General features: G+C 51.6%; 1 protein-coding gene across 2 annotated transcripts; it reads left to right on the top strand.

Moving 5' to 3' along the window:
• Window positions 1-349: 349 nt before the first annotated feature.
• On the top strand, window positions 350-18,216 carry PINK1 (PTEN induced kinase 1). Of its 2 annotated transcripts, none has more exons than XM_030507564.1 (8): window positions 350-721; window positions 2,075-2,362; window positions 3,305-3,408; window positions 5,201-5,383; window positions 6,320-6,483; window positions 7,622-7,749; window positions 16,133-16,369; window positions 17,032-18,216. In XM_030507564.1, exons 1-8 carry the CDS (start codon window positions 392-394, stop codon window positions 17,290-17,292), a joined length of 1,695 nt encoding a protein of 564 aa, XP_030363424.1. In that variant the 5' UTR covers window positions 350-391; the 3' UTR covers window positions 17,293-18,216. The 2 variants fall into 2 exon arrangements, with proteins under 2 accessions (XP_030363424.1, XP_030363425.1); XM_030507565.1 differs by lacking the exon at window positions 350-721 and adding an exon at window positions 772-843.
• The last annotated feature ends 673 nt before the right edge of the window (window positions 18,217-18,889 follow it).

The raw sequence follows: 18,889 nt of genomic DNA, 5'->3' as shown, positions 1-18,889 counted from the left end.
TGCTCCATCCCGCTCCATGCCCGCTCCATCCAGCTCCATCCCTGCTCCATCCCGCCCCATCCCCCCTCCATGCCTCATTCCATGCCCCGCTCCATGCCTCATTCCATGCCCTGCTCCATCCTGCTCCATGCCCGCTCCATCCAGCTCCATCCCCGCTCCATCCCGCTCCATCCCGCTCCATGCCTCATTCCATGCCCCGCTCCATGCCTCATTCCATGCCCCGCTCCATCCCGCCCCATCCCCGCTCCATCCAGCTCCATCCCCGCTCCGTCCAGCTCCATGCCTCATTCCATGCCCCGCCCCATCCCCGCTCCATCCCGCTCCGCCCCGTCCCTCTGCCCGCCCCTCTCCCCGCCCCGTGGGGCGGGGCGGTCCGGCGGAGGCCGCAGCCATGGCGGTTCGGCTGCTGCTGGCCCGGGCCCTGCGGCTGTTTCCGCGCTGCCGCCTGCGCTGCGCCCCGCGCCCGGACCCGCGCCCCGAGCCCCGCTCCGGCCCCTCGCCTTCCCCTTCCCCTTCCCCTTCCCCTTGCCCGTGGCGGCCGTGGCTGGCCTGGCTGCCCGCCGCCCGCCGCCTGCTGCTGCCCGGCCCGGCCTCTGGGCTGGCGGCCGTGGCGCGGCGGGGCCGCGGCGGGGTCTGCCTGGCGCTGGCCATGGCGCTGGGGCTGGTGGAGCCGCGCCTGGAGGAGCAGCGACGGGCCGAGGCGGCGTGCCGGCACATCCAGGTGCGGGAACGCGGGGGACTGCGGGGCCCCGCACGGCGGCACCGAGCGGAGCTCCACGGAGGGCAATGTGGGGTCAGTGCTGGGGGAGCCCCACAGACACCCCTCATGGAGGGCAATGTGGGGTCAGTGCTGGGGGAGCCCCACAGACACCCCTCATGGAGGGCAATGTGGGGTCAGTGCTGGGGGAGCCCCACAGACACCCCTCAAGGAGGGCAATGTGGGGTCAGTGCTGTGGGGAGCCCCACAGACACCCCTCAAGGAGGGCAATGTGGGGTCAGTGCTGTGGGGAGCCCCACAGACACCCCTCATGAAAGGCAGTGGGAGGTCAGTGCTGGAGGAGCCCCGCAGACACCCCACAAAACAGGTACTGGGGAAACCTCCCTGTCAGCAGCCCTAAAGCTGATACTGGAGGATCCTCACTGTGGGGACCCCCTCACCCCCTGTGCCCCACAAAGGGAGGGGGTCATGGCCCTGGTGGTGGGTGTCTCATGTCCCAGGAGGCTGGTGCTGAGCCCCCAGCTTTGTCCCCTGTTCCCGAGACAGACGGTGCTGGCAGGGCACCAGGATGGATGGTGCTGAACAGATTTCATGGGTAAAAATAGACCTTTGGTGTTCGGTGCCAGCAGTCACCGCTAGCCAGGGACCAGCACGTTCCCACAGAGGATCTGCCTCTCCCTCAGGTTTCTCAGGATGCTTTCCCTCCCCTGCCCTTGCTGGGGAGTTATATTTGCTGTGTTCCCCTTTCCCCTGTCCCCGAGTCTGTGTCCCTTTGTCCCGGGGCACATTCCTCACCAGCTCTGGCACCACCAGACCTGTAGGGTCGTGGCTGCTCTGTGCTCTCCTGTGCTCTCTTTTCTCACATCTTGTTGTGGCTGCCCCATTCCTGGCAGTGTTCAAGGCCAGGTTGGACACAGGGGCTTGGAGCAACCTGCTCTAGTGGAAGGTGTCCCTGCCCGTGGCAGGGGGTTGGAGCTGGATGTTGTTAAGGTCCTTTCCAACCCAAACCAATCTGAGATTCGATGATTTAGTTCGACTTGTCTCTATTCATGTTCTAGATTAGCAAATGAATCCTCCTCCCCATTCCTCTTCTTCCTGTGCATCCTCAGCACGCTCGGAAAGGGCACCTTTGGTAAAGACTGTTTTAGGGGTTATTTGTTTAAATAAATGGACCGCTCGTTATTTTCTGTCTGGTTACAGTGATTTGAACCTAATGGTTAGAGTCTGATAATGGCTTTCCAGGTTGGACCAACCCAACAGGGTGCGTGATACTGCTTCAACAGCGAGAGAGTTTCTCCTTCACTGGGAGTTCTTTAATAACCAAGTGGGTTTTTTATCATTTCTTACTCCTTTCAGACCGTGTTTGTTGGGAAGAACAAGCCACAGAAAGATCCCCTGAGCTCCTTCCGCTGGCAGGGCTTCAAGCTGGAGGAATATCTCATCGGCCAACCCATCGGGAAGGGCTGCAGCGCCGCAGTCTATGAAGCAGCTATTCCTTTCTCCCCCCGTGGTCGGGGTTGTGGGGAGAGCAGCCACGTCGCAGGGCATGGCCCAGCTCCACAGGCAGCTGAAGAGGAGCCCGTAGTGAAACACCAACCCAAGGAGGCATTTCCGTTAGCTATCAAAATGATGTGGAACATTTCGGTAAGGAGTCGGTTCCTCGTCTTGTCTGTCACTGGAGAAGTCTGGAATGTTGAATGCTGAAGTGTTGAAGGTGCTAATTATGTAGTGCACGATGAGCATGTCAAAACAAAGCTGTTGATAAGTGACACTGGAGACGTCCATTGTGGTGAGCAATCCCAGAGCAGGTAATTAGCATTTGTCATTCCTCTGGGATCGGCATCGAGAGCTGCTGCTGGTGGAGTTGTTGGTTGTGGAAGTGATGGGTTTGGAAGAAAAGCTTTTCCGGAGCTGGCTGTAATGCAAGGGGTAAGGTTGGGAAAGCCACTGCTGCCACTGCTTCAGGAATCGGTGTCCCTGTCCGTGTCAGGACAGAGGTTTTCCTTCTGCCAAGTGCAGCCGAGTGAGTCTGTGGTCGGGGCGTGGGGCAGGAACCTGCGTGCTGGGTCCCTTGGCCGTGCAGTGAGTGGATGAGATCTGTGCTCACGGTTCCCAGCCCGGGTGACTCTGGTGATCCAGCCCCTCAGTGTGGCTATTCCACATTTCACAAGCTCCCCGTGGCTTTTCCCTTGGGAGAGGTTTCCTGGCACTTGGTGTGACAATTCTAGGACAGTCTTCCAAAATGCCAATATCTGGAATCCCTTGGGCTCCAGAAGTGCCCTGGCATTTAGCTGTGGGCTTTTCAGTCAGGTTTTGAAGTTGAAAGCGAGTGTTAACGACAGCCGAGGATGCATTTGGAGAGACAGCTGGGTTTCTTTCTGCAAGTAAAGGCCTTGCCACATCCCTTGGTAAGTTCTTTAAGCAGTTAATTGCCTTCCCTGATTTTCAAAGCAGAGGAGAGAGTCCCTTCAGTGTCATCTAACTGTGCGGATACAGCACTGGCATCAGGATTATCTGCTTTCTGTCTGTATTGAGGCCGGGTGGTTTTAGAGCTTAAACCAACGTGATGCGTAATTGCTGTTGCAGGCTGGTTCCTCAAGCGAAGCCATCCTGGATGCTATGGGCCGAGAGCTTGTTCCAGCCACAGGGATTGCCTTAGCTGGAGAATACGGAGCTGTCCCTGGCCGCAGGTACAGTCGCTATGGCAAAGGCAAACGGTGACATGCTAATTTTATCCATCCATTCATTCTGCAGCACCTCTGTGGTGGTAAGATGGCCACAGGTTTCTAGAATAGCTCCTGAAAGCAGATAAAAAGTCTTGGGATTGTGGTTGGGCTTGATGATCTTAAAGGTCTTTTCCAAGCAAGAGTGTCTGTTTTGTCCGAACGACAGCACCTCAAACATCGCTCAGGAATGGGGCTGCTCCGGGGCTTTTCCTCTGGTGTGCCTGTCTCCAGCAGAGTTGGGAAACCACACGGCAGTTCTGCTATTCAAACAGTGATTTTACACCGTCTCCTTTACTCTGAGGAGCAGACTGTGGCACGGTGTGTTACAGTTAAACCACACTGGCTTGGGTGGCGTAGTCCAGGAGGGTGTTGGGAGGGTATGCCAATAACTGGGGACCAACTGGGCACCAGCCAGCGGTCTGATGGGTGACTGGGGCCAGGCACAACCATGCCCCTGCCTCAGTTTCCCCATATGCAAAGTGCATTGATACAAAGTCTGGGAGGAGCTACTTCTGATTTGCCATCCTTTAAATGTGGATCACAGTGCTGTTTAGTTAAGGAAGTACACACCTACAATCGGTAACAATCTGGCTGTATTAAACAATTGGGCTGTAATGCAATTTGACTGTATTATTTTAGAAGTGGTTTGGTTGTAGAATGTGTGCTGGGCAGGAAGGTTGAAGCTTGTAGCGCAGGGAAACTGGTGAGGAAGAAGATGGGAAATGTCTCTGTTCCCTCTCTCACCTGGGTGAGAAGTGAGCGGACAGCATGAAGGTGGAAAACCGCACAGAAGCTTTTAAATGACCCTGAGTTATCTGTCTGCTTGTTCAAAAATGCATCTTTGTGTTTGAAACAATGGAGTCCTCAGTCCAGATTGTCCAATTTACATTTCAAATCCGTCTCAGCTGCCAACACATTGGTGGTACGGCACTAGCTGAGAATGCCACAGAGCAGTCAAAGGGCTGTTTGGCATTCAGGGGATGAGAGGAGAGAGGGATCTGGTTTGCAGGCACAGATAGGTAACCCACCTTTCATTGTAGTGAGTGCTTCCTGCCTCTGACGTAGAATAGAGAGTCTGAATTGATAATTCAGACTCTCATGTGAAGTTGACCTTTATTCGATATCTACTAAAGTAATTGTGTTTTTCTTCTCTGAAGCTGCTGTTGTAGTTCTTTTTGAATCAGGAAGCAGCCCATGACCAGCTCTGCCTTTATGAGCAGCATGGAAGGGCTGGTAGGGTTTGAATAAAATGGAAGGCTGCATGATACATGTAAGGGTTTTCAGCAAAGCTTTGTCTGTAGCACTGGTAAAGCACCACTCTTTCCCATTTGGCCTTTGTATATAGGGAAATCCAGTTATGGCAGAGCCCTTCTAACAGCCACCAGTGGTGCTGGGACCTGCCCACTGCTGTGGTGGATCTGCTTTGCATCGGTGTGGGAAACCAGTAAGGAAATGGGCCATGAGAGCAGGGGGGTTCCTGCCCCTGTTGGTTCTAACTGAATGGTTTCCAGGATGTGAAACCTTTGAGTATCTGCTTAATGCGCAGTCCTGTAATCTGCACTGGGCAGCCTTAATGCTCTCTCTAAGAAGGATTTCACTGCAGAATAAATGTTTGCACACTGCTTTGGAACCCTTTGATGGGGAGGATGGGACTTGTTAATGAAAAGTAATTGCAGAAACAGCAGAGCTGTGACTGTGACAAATCAGAGCTGGTCGGGAGACCAATGTCATCTGTGGTATGTACCCTTTTGCACAGGAAACCCATCCTTGGGAGGAAGAAGTTGCAACCTCATCCGAATATAATCCAGGTGATCCGAGCATTCACGTCCTCGGTCCCTTTGCTGCCTGGAGCCTTTGCAGACTATCCCGATGTTCTTCCATTAAGCCTGAATCCCAGAGGGATTGGTCACAGCCGCACGCTCTTCCTGGTGATGAAGAAGTAGGTACAGAGAAGCTTGCTAATGTGACTCAGGGTTTTTGTGAGACTCTGTGTTCTGCTGCTGCTGCTGCATGGGTCCTTGCAAAAGGTTGCCCTGGGCTGCTGCCAAAAAGCAGTGTGCTCTTGGAAACACCTCCTGTGACCTGTTCCAAGTCCTTGAGATGTTAACTCTTGTTCGACAATGAAAACAAGCTGTTCTTTTTAATAATTACCCCAAATTAAAGTGAGAAATGTGCAGCTTGTCCCCATTTGTCTGCCCTTCGAAGGCTGAATTTCACCCCTGGTCTGAACACACCGCTAGAGACAGAATCGTTGATGAGATTTATGAGTGCTCTGTGTCTCGGCTTTCTCTGCTGGGTTTTGGTTTTGAATGGGTATTGCAGTGGCATAACCTAGAAGCACCTTCTGTTTCCCACTCTTTTGTTCTGCCTGTGCCTGGAGAAGCACTCTGTCCTCTCTCTATTCCAAGACCATATTCTTTCTCCTAATTAGCACATCTCTTCATTTTGCTCATACAATCCTCACCATTAACCTGCCTCCTCTTACATGCAAAATATAACACCATTGCATAAAAACCTGCAAGAGTGACCACTGTGTACCCGGAGCCCCTGTTCAAGAGGCTGCTTTTATTCATGGTTGTTGAGCTCTGTGCTGAAAGTTCAGTGGTGGGTGTTGTTACAAAACAGAGGGTTTGAGAACAGCTGGCAGGGGGTTGGAACTGGATGATGTTAAGGTCCTTTCCAACCCTAACTAGTCTATGATTCTATGACAGGGATGTGGTGTCAGGGTGAGGCTGGGAGGTGGGAAGGCATTGTGGAGGTCAGGAGGAATCTGGCCTATACAAGTGCTGTATTGCCAGCCAGCCAGCACTGAGTTTGGACTACAAGCCATAAGCTTCCAGGATGCTAATTCCAAGGTTTTCCTTGTTCTCCCTAGTTATCCCTGCACACTGCGCCAGTATCTGCAGGAGAGCAGTCCGGATGTATTTCTCTCCACGATGATGATTTTACAGCTCTTGGAAGGTGTGGACCATCTCGTTCGCCACGGAATAGCTCACAGAGACCTGAAGTCTGACAACATCCTGGTTGAATTCGATTCTTGTATGTAGTCTAAATGCCAGTGAAGTCAGGCACAGAGCTGGTGTAGTTGTGAGGGTGTACAGGGAAGTTCTACCCAGGTTTGGGGGAAAAATGAGCATCAAACCCTTTGAAGAAGCTCAGGTTTGGTTTTTAGCTTACTGCTTGCTGCAGCACTGGGGACCTCACTGATAGATGACTATCTATGCCTCAGGTTTTGGATCATTAAAACAGGCTTGAAAGGAGCGTTGTGCTGTAATCAGGTGGAGAGATGCAGCATATTGCTGAGGTGATGCACTGCACGACACAGTGAACCAGCAGATGGGTGCAGAGTAACCCATGCAGAGCATCACAGGCTATGTTTGTGATGCTGGAAGTGCCTTTGCTCAGGCCCTTGGCTCTCATCTCGGTAGCTGAATCACACAGGGCAGTTCTTAAAATCACACCTCATGGTCAGGTTATGGAATGGTGGAACATGGGTTGGAAGGTAAAGGAACCAACAGTGTCAAAGTCAAAAGCAGCTGGAGAGGGACTTTTCATCAGGGACTGTAGTGATAGGACAAGGGGTGATGGGTTCAAACTGGAACAGGGGAACTTCAGGTTGGAGATAAGGCAGAAGCTCTTCCCTGTGAGGGTGCTGAGGCGCTGGCACAGGGTGCCCAGAGAAGCTGTGGCTGCCCCATCCCTGGCAGTGTTCAAGGCCAGGTTGGACACAGGGGCTTGGAGCAACCTGCTCTAGTGGAAGGTGTCCCTGCCCGTGGCAGGGGCTTGGAACTGGAGGAGCTTTAAGGTCCCTTCAACCCAAACCAGGCTGGGATTCTGTGTTAGAAACCATAGAAGTGCCTGAGAATGGTCACGTAGGAATTAGGGCTTCTCCCCCCAAAAAGGTGGTGGGATCGATAGCCCAACTGAAGTGCATCTACGCCAATGCACACAGCATGGGCAGCAGACAGGAGAAGCTGGAATCCAGCAGCAGGAAAGCTATGACATAGTTGCCAGCATGGAAACACGGTGGGATGGTGACAATTGGGTCGAGTGTTTATGGGTATGAATCGGGAGGAGGCCAACAAGGCAGATGTGTGGTGTTCGCAATGGGAGGTGTCTGATACCACCAGGTCCTCCCAAACCAGATGCTGACTCTGCTCCCCTGTGTCGTTTGCAGCTGGCTGCCCCTGGCTGGTGATCACAGACTTTGGGTGCTGTTTGGCAGATGAAAACATCGGCTTGAGACTGCCTTTCACCAGCTCTTACGTGGATCGGGGCGGCAACGGCTGTCTCATGGCACCCGAGGTACACCCCCCTTGTAGCAGTGGTTTGTGTTGCTGGTTGTCTGCTTGTCCTGCTGTCAGGATGAAAAGCTCCAGCCTCTGGTGCAGGCTGTGACTAGAACTTGAAAAAGGGTGGGATTAGGTCTAAAAGCGGCAGAGGGGAAGCGTGCGCATTGCTTTGCTGGGATTTGTTCCCTGGCCTTCCCCATGTGTACACACCAATGCTCTCTGGTGTGTTCCCATTGATACCTCCTGAAAGCCTCTGCTGCCAGATCGATTTTCTACCTCTTCCTCCTTATTGACATAACTTGGTCATGCAAGAATAACCTGATGCTGGTTACTGCATAACTAATGTCACCCATGGCGAGCAGTGTCCCCTCAGGCAGTGTAGGAGGTCCATGTCTTCACTTGAGTTATGCTTGCTAGACGTGTCTGCATTAATGAAAGAGGTCCTCTTCAGACCCATGCTGAGCAGTTGTGGAACAGACACCTTGAGCTCTAAAAGGTGAAATGTAACCAGTCGCCGTTAGAAGCAGAATTGACCTTTCCCACAAAATGTTTGCTTTTCATTTTTCTCTCAGGGCCTTTTCTCTGTAGCTGTTGAAGAAGTTTATGCAGATAAACTCATTGCGTTGCAACAGTAATTTTTGGATGAAGTTCAGGGTGGTTGTGAAATTATTTATTGTTCTCTTTATTCTCTGATAATAACTGTAAGAAAAACAGAGACACCCTCAACTCTCTGCTTGACCTTGGCTTGCTTAAGTGCTGGTGCAGTTCATCTGCCTGTCTCCTGCCTGTCTGAAATCCCAGTGTGAAATAGCCCGTGGGAATGCCGGTCAGGGGCAATGGCTAAAGCCTGGGTGCAATGACCAGATTCCTCCCAGTGTCCCAATGGTCTGAGCAGTTGTCGTGGTTTGAGCCCAGCCGGTAACTCAGAACCACACAGCCGCTCGCTCACTCCCCCCCCCCTTCTTCCTCCCCCCGCTCCCGGAGGGATGGGGAGGAGAATGGGAAGAATGCAACTCCCACGGGTTGAGATAAGAGCAGTCCCGCAACTAAGGTATAACACAAAACCACTACTGCTACCACCAATGATAATAACGATTACTGAAGTAACAAGGGGAGAGGATACAATTGCTCACCACCCGCCGACCGATACCCAGCCCGACCCGAGCAGTGATCTGGGCCTTCCGGGTAACTCCCCCCGGTTTATATACTGGGCATGACGTGCTGTGGTATGGAATACCCCTTTGGCTAGTTTGGGTCAGGTGTCCTGTCTCTGCTTCCTCCCGGCTTCCCCTCCTCCCTGGCAAAGCATGAGACTGAGAAAGTCCTTGGTTGGAATAAACATTACTTAGCAACAACTAAAAACATCGGTGTTATCAGCGTTGTTCCCAGGCTGAAAGTTAAAAAACACAGCACTGCACCAGCTACTAAGCAGGAGAAAAATGACTGCTATAGCTGAACCCAGGACAGTATCCACCCCTTATTCCATACCATTCACGTCATGCTCAGATCCCACATCTCTCAGCACACCATCACCCCTGTCCCATATATACACATATATATACACCCACACACAGAGAAAGATATCGTTCCCTAGTCCATGGACCAATCCCTGTAAAATTGCTGAACTCATCCAGTCCATGATGTCAGGCTCCATCTCTTGTAATAGTCTTTCAGGGCAGGAGGGACGGTACATAGTGTTGGGTTGTTGCCTGCTGATGATACCGCCAAACTCATCTGGTCACTGCTGAGCTCATCTGGTTTCCTCAAAATTCATTCTTTGTTGAGGTGATGATCGGAGGGAAGTCAGGGTCAATGGCTGGTGACCTGAAGATATCTAGCTGGTGGGCTATAAAAGTGTTATAGAGCAGGCAACAGCGTACAATTGAGTTCATTGGCTGTTTTCCCCCAAAATCAAATCCCCTTGAGGTACACATCGGACTTCCCCATCTTCCCGCATTACCCACCAAGTATATCCAGGTCCCTGAGCAAAAGCAACCCCACGAGTGGGTTTGCCTTTACCTGAAGCAGGAATAACCCAGACTGTCTTCCCCAACAAATTCTTTATGTGCACCACAGGAACTTTATCCCCCTCTACAGTACGTAAAAGTTCTGATTGGGCTGGGCCAGCCCTGTTGGCAGATCCCCTAGTGTTGACCAACCAGGTGGCTTTTGGTAAATGTGTATCCCAGTGTTTGAAAGTCCCACCACCCATTGCTCTCAGTGTAGTTTTTAACAGCCCATTGTACCGTTCGATTTTCCCAGAGGCTGGTGCATGGTAGGGGATGTGGTATACCCACTCAATGCCATGCTCTTTGGCCCAAGTGTCTATGAGGTTGTTCCGGAAATGAGTCCCATTGTCTGACTCAATTCTCTCTGGGGTGCCGTGTCGCCACAAGACTTGTTTCTCAAGGCCCAGGATAGTGTTCCGGGCAGTGGCATGGGACACAGCGTATGTTTCCAGCCAGCCGGTGGTTGCTTCCACCATGGTAAGCACATAGCGCTTGCCCTGGCGGGTTGGTGGGAGTGTGATATAGTCAATCTGCCAGGCCTCCCCATATTTGTACTTCAGCCATCGTCCTCCATACCAGAGAGGCTTTAACCGCTTGGCTTGCTTAATTGCAGCACATGTTTCACATTCGTGAATAACCTGGGCAATAGTGTCCATCGTTAAGTCCACCCCTTGATCACGAGCCCATCTATATGTTGCATCTCTGCCTTGATGGCCTGAGGTGTCATGGGCCCACCGGGCTAAAAATAATTCACCCTTATGTTGCCAATCCAAGTCCATCTGAGCCACTTTAATCTTAGCAGCTTTATCCACTTGCTGGTTATTCTGGTGTTCCTCAGTGGCCCGACTCTTGGGTACATGAGCATCTACGTGGTGTACCTTCACCACCAGGTTCTGCACCCGAGCAGCGATATCTTGCCACAATGCAGCAGCCCAGATGGGTTTACTTCTGCGTTGCCAGTTGCTCTGCTTCCATTGCTGCAACCACCCCCACAGGGCATTTGCCACCATCCATGAGTCAGTATAGAGATAAAGTACTGGCCATTTTTCTCGTTCAGCAATGTCCAAGGCCAGCTGGATGGCTTTCACCTCTGCAAATTGACTCGATTCACCCTCTCCCTCAGCAGTTTCTGCAACTTGTCGCAGGGGACTCCACACAGCTGCCTTCCATCTCCGATGCTTTCCCACAATACGGCAGGACCCATCAGTAAACAAGGCATATTGCTTTTCACTCTCTGACAGTTCATTATATGGTGGGGCCTCTTCAGCACGCGTCACCTCCTCTTCTGGTGACATCCCAAAATCTTTGCCCTCTGGCCAGTCCATGATGACTTCTAGAATTCCTGGACGACTGGGATTTCCTATTCGAGCTCGTTGTGTAATTAGTGCGGCCCACTTACTCCATGTAGCATCAGTTGCATGATGTGTAGAGGAGACCCTGCCTTTGAACATCCAGCCCAGCACAGGCAACCGGGGTGCCAGGAGGAGCTGCGCTTCAGTTCCGATCACTTCTGAGGCAGCTCGAACCCCTTCATAGGCTGCCAGTATCTCTTTTTCAGTGGGAGTATAGCTGGCCTTGGATCCTTTATATCCCCGACTCCAAAAGCCGAGGGGTCGCTTTCTCCCCTGGAGCTTTCTGCCAGAGGCTCCAGGTAGGACCATTCTCCCCAGCTGCGGTATAGAGCACATTTTTCACATCTGGCCCGGCCCGGACTGGTCCAAGGGCTACTGCATGAACTATTTCTCGTTTAATTTGTTCAAAGGCTTGTTGTTGCTCAGGGCCCCATTTGAAATCATTCTTCTTCTGGGTCACGTGGTAGAGAGGGCTTACAATCAGACTGTAATTTGGGATGTGCATTCTCCAGAACCCCACAAAACCTAAGAAAGCTTGTGTTTCTTTCTTGTTAGTTGGTGGAGACATTGCTGTTATCTTGTTGATCACGTCTGTGGGGATCTGGCGGCGTCCATCTTGCCATTTTATTCCCAAAAATTGAATCTCCTGTGCAGGTCCCTTGACCTTATTCCGTTTTATGGCAAAACCGGCCTTCAGCAGGATTTGGATTATTTTCCTCCCTTTCTCAAAAACTTCTTCCGCTGTATCACCCCACACGATGATGTCATCAATGTATTGCAGGTGTTCTGGAGCTTGCCCCTGTTCCAGTGCAGTCTGGATCAATCCATGGCAGATGGTAGGGCTGTGTTTCCACCCCTGGGGCAGTCGGTTCCAAGTGTACTGGACGCCCCTCCAAGTGAAAGCAAACTGTGGCCTGCATTCTGCTGCCAAAGGGATTGAGAAAATGCATTGGCAATGTCAATTGTGGCATACCACTTGGCTGCCTTTGACTCCAGTTCATACTGAAGTTCTAACATGTCCGGTACGGCAGCACTCAATGGTGGTGTGACTTCGTTCAGGCCACGATAGTCTACTGTTAATCTCCACTCTCCATTAGACTTTTGCACTGGCCATATGGGGCTATTAAAGGGTGAGCGGGTCCTGCTGATCACTCCTTGGCTCTCCAGTCTGCGGATCAGCTTATGGATGGGAATCAAGGAGTCTCGGTTGGTGCGGTATTGCTGCCGGTGCACTGTTGTGGTCGCAATTGGCACTTGTTGTTCTTCGACCTTCAGCAACCCCACAACAGAAGGATCCTCTGCGAGACCGGGTAAGGTGGACAGCTGCTTAATTTCCTCTGTCTCCAAGGCAGCGATACCAAAAGCCCATCTATACCCTTTTGGGTCTTTGAAATACCCTCTCCTGAGATAGTCTATGCCAAGGATGCATGGAGCCCCTGGACCAGTTACAATGGGGTGCTTTTGCCACTTCCTCCCAGTCAGGCTGATTTCAGCTTCCAGCATAGTTAATGCTTGGGATCCTCCTGTCACTCCAGAAATAGAAATGGGTTTCACCCCTTGATACCTTGATGGCATCAGAGTACACTGTGCACCGGTATCTACTAGAGCCTTATACTTCTGTGGGACTGATGTGCCAGGCCATCTGATCCACACAGTCCAGTAAACCCGATTATCCCTCTCCTCCACCTGGCTGGAGGCAGGGCCCCTCTAATAGTGATCACAAAATTCTCCACTTCTGTCTTGTAGAAAGGGATTAGTATTCCTTATCACAGGAGCTGGAGTAAAATCAGCTCTTTCGCTCCATCTGGGAAACTGCTCGCCAGAGACTGGAGCAGCAGCTTTCCTGGGAGGATCATCCTTGACCATTGTTCTCCTCTTCAGTTCACGCACCCGTTGCTCCAGAGCTGAAGTAGGTTTTCCATCCCACTTTCTCATGTCTTCTCCATGATCCCGCAGGTAAAACCATAGGGTGGCCCGTGGCGTGTACCTCGTATATTTTCTTTCTCGAGCAGTAGGGCGCCTTCTGTTGATAGCTGAGACATGGGTTGGTACGCGTGGAGAGCTGGATAGATCGGATAAATCGTCTCTCAATTGTTTGAACTCCTGGGACAGTTTTTCCACAGCTGAAATGATGGAAGGGGTGAGATTGTCTTCGAACTCTCGGAGTTGACGAATCAGGAAATCCACTGTTGGTGATACTCCGTCATTCCAGGTCATTGATGCCAATGTGTGGGCATACGATGATGGCGCACTCCGTGTAAGTTTCCGCCACATGGGTCGTGTACATTCGACTTCATCTGGGTCTACGGATGTGTTCCTGGAATCCGGCCTACGATAGATCATCTCTATAATGGCTGATTCCCTCAGGGACTGGATGCCTTTCTCTATCGTGGTCCAGTTGGCTGAGCGATTCGTAATATCGTCTTTGTAGGGAAACCTTTCCTTCACAGCTGCCAGGAGCCGCCTCCAAAGACTGAGGGCTCGCTTCTCTCTTGCAATCGCTTTGTCAATTCCTCCTTCCTTAGCAAGTGATCCCAGCTGCTTGGCTTCCCTACCTTCTAGTTCATGACCGTCGGCCCCATTGTCCCAGCACCGGAGCAACCAGGTGACAATGTGCTCCCCTGGAAGACGGGTGAAATCTTTTCGCATATTCCGTAGTTCGGTTGAGGTCCGGGGTCGAGAAGTGACCTCTTCTTCTTCTTCCTCTTCCTCTGACCCACGTAGTAGTAACTCTTGTTCAGGTGCTGTTGCATATAGTAATGGCATTGGGTCTTCATCTTTCTTCGCTTCACGGGTTGCTCTTTGTGCCTTTCGTTTGCTTTTGCTTACAGGGGCAACAGACATTGTCACAAACTGGCCATTTGGTTTAGCTGCAGTGTTTGTCACTGTGGTTGGAGTGGCTGCAGTGTCTGCCACTAGGATTGGAGTGGTTGCAATGTCTATTGCTGGGGTTGGTGCAGCTGTTGTGCTTGGGAGTTGAGTAACACCAACAGCTGCATTATCTGTTGCTGTCGGGGTTTGAGTAGCTACTGTGCTTGTCACTGGGGTTGGTGTAGCTGCGGTGCTTGGAGTAGCCATATTGTCTGTTGCTGTCGGGGTTTGAGTAGCTGTTGTGCTTGTCACTGGGGTTGGTGTAACTGCTGTATTTGAAGTTGGAGTAGTTGCGTTGTCTGTTGTGGTCAGGGTTTGAGTAGCTGTTGTGCTTGTCACTGGGGTTGGTGTAGCTGCTGTACTTGGAGTAGCTGTGTTGACTGTTGTGGTCAGGGTCTGAGTAGCTGCTGTGCTTGTAGTTGGCATAGCTGCGTTGTCTGTTGCTTTGCCATCAGATCCAGAGACATTTTTTTCCCTTTGAAGGTGCTGGATAGTGTTGAGCAGGGCTCTGTAGGCATAGGCCAAGCCCCAGCACGTTGCCATGATTTGTCCCTCTCTGGTATAACCAGGACGACAGCACACCTCGTTTAAGTGTTTTACTAGTTTTTCCGGATGTTGCACTTGTTCAGTGGTGAAGTTCCAAAGCACTGGAGGGGCCCACTGGCCTAGGTACTTGCCCATACTATCCCACACACCCTGCCACTCATAACTGTCCAGCCTCAGGGAAAATCTCCTGGTGGTCCTCCTATATCGTCGTCTAACCCTAGACCAGATTCGAACCTGATACTGCTGAATTTTTGACATTAAACGAAATAGGATGTTCCTACGACGGGATGGCCGTGGGTAAAACACACTCCGTATGTGTGCCAACATGCTGATCCCCAGCACAATCAGCAGGCAGGTTTCAAGGGTACTCAAAGGCCATCTAAAACCTTCAGAACTCTCAATTGCTGTTGCAAATAGGCTGGTGGGGGAACGGGGGGTGAAAGAGAATGCTTCCTTCGTAAGTTTACCCCCCGAGGAGAAAAAAAAAGATATGCAATTGCTAAAATATTTCATTATATACCTCCCAATGTATAGTGGTGATGGCCACGCTGGAAGCACAAACCAGACCAGTTTCATGATCAATGAGTCTATTGTATTACAAGTCATTACCATGAAGTACAGTGAAACAAGAACCTTAGCCCAGGCCCCCCAGCCAATAAACGCTAAAACAGCAAATAGTGGCTGTAAGTAAGGTACAACATGCTGAAACTCTGAGATCAAGCGCAACAAGTCTGAGAGCCAAATAATCACCATTGTGACGAGTAATAACAATGAATGCTTATCACAAATATGATTAAACACACTCTGGTCAGATCTGTCGTTATCTCAACCCTTCGTGCCCCACGTTGGGCGCCAAAAAGAACTGTTGTGGTTTGAGCCCAGCCGGTAACTCAGAACCACACAGCCGCTCGCTCACTCCCCCCCCCCGCTTCTTCCTCCCCCCGCTCCCGGAGGGATGGGGAGGAGAATGGGAAGAATGCAACTCCCACGGGTTGAGATAAGAGCAGTCCCGCAACTAAGGTATAACACAAAACCACTACTGCTACCACCAGTGATAATAACGATTAGTGAAATAACAAGGGGAGAGGATACAATTGCTCACCACCCGCCGACCGATACCCAGCCTGACCCGAGCAGTGATCTGGGCCTTCCGGGTAACTCCCCCCGGTTTATATACTGGGCATGACGTGCTGTGGTATGGAATACCCCTTTGGCTAGTTTGGGTCAGGTGTCCTGTCTCTGCTTCCTCCCGGCTTCCCCTCCTCCCTGGCAAAGCATGAGACTGAGAAAGTCCTTGGTTGGAATAAACATTACTTAGCAACAACTAAAAACATCGGTGTTATCAGCGTTGTTCCCAGGCTGAAAGTTAAAAAACACAGCACTGCACCAGCTACTAAGCAGGAGAAAAAATGACTGCTATAGCTGAACCCAGGACAGCAGTGCCAAAGGCTATGGGCATGCCAAAAGGAATATTTAGACCAGAGATTTAGGTGAAACAGCTTTGGGTTCAGTCTCTCTCGGTTTATTACAGTGGGAATGCTGACTCCAGCCTTGGAAATCAGTGTTACACAGAGCCCACGCTAGAGCTGTTTGTCTGAACACCCCCATCTCTGTGCAGGTGATCACAGCCTCGCCTGGTCCAGGCACAGTGATCAACTACAGTAAATCTGACGCTTGGGCTGTTGGAGCAATCGCCTATGAAATCCTTGGCCTGGCCAATCCTTTCTATGGCCACGGGGCCTCGGCTCTGGAAAGCAGAAGCTACCATGAAGACCAGCTGCCCAGCCTGCCCGACCGTGTGCCCCTCGAGGTGAAGCAAGTGATAAAGATGCTGCTTCGGAGGGATCCCAACAAGGTAAGAAGATGTCTTGAAGACCTCTGGCATCTAACCGGTCTTTGGGACTATTGTCTGTGGATCATTTTGCCATGGAGGGCTGCACATTCAGGGGGGCTGCAATCCAGATGTCATTGCAGTCTGGATAACGAGCAAAGACAAGCAAAAAGTCTTTGCTGAGGTGCAGTGTGGCCTCTCAAAGATGGCCCTGAACAGCTTCAGTGACAGGACAAGGGGAATGGCTTTAACCTGCCAGAGGGGAGATTGAGATGAGCTCTGAGGCAGAAGCTCTTCCCTGTGAGGGTGCTGAGGCGCTGGCACAGGGTGCCCAGAGAAGCTGTGGCTGCCCCATCCCTGGCAGTGTTCAAGGCCAGGTTGGACACAGGGGCTTGGAGCAACCTGCTCTAGTGGAAGGTGTCCCTGCCCGTGGCAGGGGGTTGGAGCTGGATGAGCTTTAAGCTCCCTTCAACACAAACCAGGCTGGGATTCTGTGATTTCAGTGGATATTTGTGTTGGGAATTGGGGGAGTCCATGCAGCTGCCCAGTATTAATAGACACAAGGAGCTTTTCAGTTCATAGGACTGTGTGGTGCCTTAGAGGAGGCCCGGGGGTCTTTGGGCAGTGTGGATGCTACATGGAAGTGCAGCAGGATGAGCTAACCCTCCCTGTCCCTCCTTTTGCAGAGACTCTCTGCCAGAGTTGCTGCCAACGTGCTTCACCTGAGCCTCTGGGGTGAAAGCATCCTGGCGACCCAGGCCCTGAAACCCGACCAGATGGTCACTTGGCTCCTCTGCCAGTCTGCAGCCACCCTGCTCACGGAGGGGCTGGTGGATAGAAGCCAGGTGGAAACCAAAATGAAGATGTGCTTTTTGGCAAACCTTGACTATGAAGACCTCTGGGCAGCCATATTCCTGCTGCTGGCCTGGAGAAGCCGGTCTGGGTGAAGCACAAGCCCGTGATAAAGGGTTCTGTTTGAGGGCACACGAGAGTCTGTCTTTTCTGTCTGCCTGGAACCCTGTAGCACTTCAGGGAACAAAACTGCAGGCCTGTGTGTAAGAGGTTGGGTTTCTCTCTAGCATTAGCACACGCTGCTTTTCTCTCCCTGCTAGAGGAGCTGCCTTTGCTTCATTACTCTCTTGGTGTGAGGGTGTGCAGACCTTGCAGGTGTCCTGAGGTTCGTGGTTGGATTTGCTCACATTTGGGAATTCTTAGTTGACTGCTAAGTCATGTGTTGAATGAAGAGGAGGGTGTGTGGGGAGGACGCACTGTGTAGCTGCTCTTTACACCGAAGCATCACAGATTGAAACAATACATGGAGAAAGCCATGCTGGCAAAGGGATGTGTGATCTCTCTGTCCTTAGGGAATCCAGTGGTGCCCTGAGGATGGTATTCCTCTGCAGCCACGGATGGATCTTGCTGTGGAGTGACAGCCAAAGCCTCCTGGTGAGGTGCTGCCTGGTAACAAGCGTCAGGAGTGCTCTCTGCTGATGATAACACCATGAAGCACCTCGGGAGTTGTATGTGAAGCACATTGAGCTCAAACCCCACTTAGGTTTGTGTCTTGACTGGCATCGCTGAGCGGTGGGTCAGGGCTGAGCCAGGCTGTCAAGGTAGGGATAACACTGCATTAAAATGGGGCTGAGCAGCAGTGCCTGCTTAAAGAACACAATGTGATGCTCTTCTGTTTTACTGACCTGCTTTTCAATGATGTAATATCCTTTGGTTGGGGAGGACACATAAAGGTTTGAACAACAACAGTCACATTTATGAAACCATCATTCAATTTCATGTCTAGACTGGTGTTTAGAGGAACTTGGGCAGAAGGTTATTGCTGCACAATAAACTGCAGTTTATGCTCCTCTGTTGCATGGGGTCTCTGCCTCATTTGTCTGTTTCTTGGGTCTGGGCTTTAGGCTGCAGATGCACTGGGGCAATGTAGCCTTGAAAGATCATCCAGCTCTGTATGGTGCTGTCTGTGGAACATGTTCTTTTATCCCCCAAGTGGAGTTTCCTGCAAAGGAATGGACTTTGCCTCGAGATTGTGCCCATTTCTCTGCTCCTGTGGTTTCCAGGTCGATGACATTGTGTGTCAATGGCTCATAGCCCTCTTCATCATGCGGTAAACGTGCCATCAGGCTCTCACACACTGAAGCAGCGCCTGGTTCAGCAGCACCTGAGCAGGGGGCAGCCCTGTTCATGGAGCCTGCGAAGGGGCTCAGCAAAGAGCCTGGGAAATCAGGGAAAATGAGCTCTTTGGGGACAAACTTGCTGAAAAAGACCGTGTTGACACAGATCTGACCCGTGTCTCACAGCAGGGCTGGTCCTTTTGGATGGGTAAATGCTGGTGCTCTCTTGGTAGCTCCCTGCTCCCACACCGCTCTTCCTGCTTTCCATGATCTGAGACAGCAAGAGGGAGCTGGATCAGCAGGACACAGCTCTGCTTGTTGGTGTGCCGAGGCTTCCCTTGTCCCCACGGTACAGGGCATGGAAAACACTTGTACTCCATGTCCAAACCCAGTGCATGGAGCAGGCTTTCTGCTG

This window comes from Strigops habroptila, chromosome 16, assembly GCF_004027225.2.
Source record: "Strigops habroptila isolate Jane chromosome 16, bStrHab1.2.pri, whole genome shotgun sequence".
Classification (NCBI taxonomy): Eukaryota; Metazoa; Chordata; class Aves; order Psittaciformes; family Psittacidae; genus Strigops; species Strigops habroptila.
The sequence above is the reverse complement of the archived record's forward strand: the minus strand, read 5'-3'. Positions and strand labels throughout refer to the sequence as shown.

What these genes read in the sequence shown, in the direction of transcription:
- PINK1 (XM_030507564.1), top strand. Translation starts at nt 392, where the DNA reads ATGGCGGTTCGGCTGCTGCTGGCCCGGGCCCTGCGGCTGTTTCCGCGC. An exon ending in CTCTTCCTGGTGATGAAGAA is followed by an intron (nt 5,384 to 6,319) that starts GTAGGTACAGAG and finishes TGTTCTCCCTAG; the next exon opens with TTATCCCTGCACACTGCGCC. An exon ending in GCTGTCTCATGGCACCCGAG is followed by an intron (nt 7,750 to 16,132) that starts GTACACCCCCCT and finishes ATCTCTGTGCAG; the next exon opens with GTGATCACAGCCTCGCCTGG.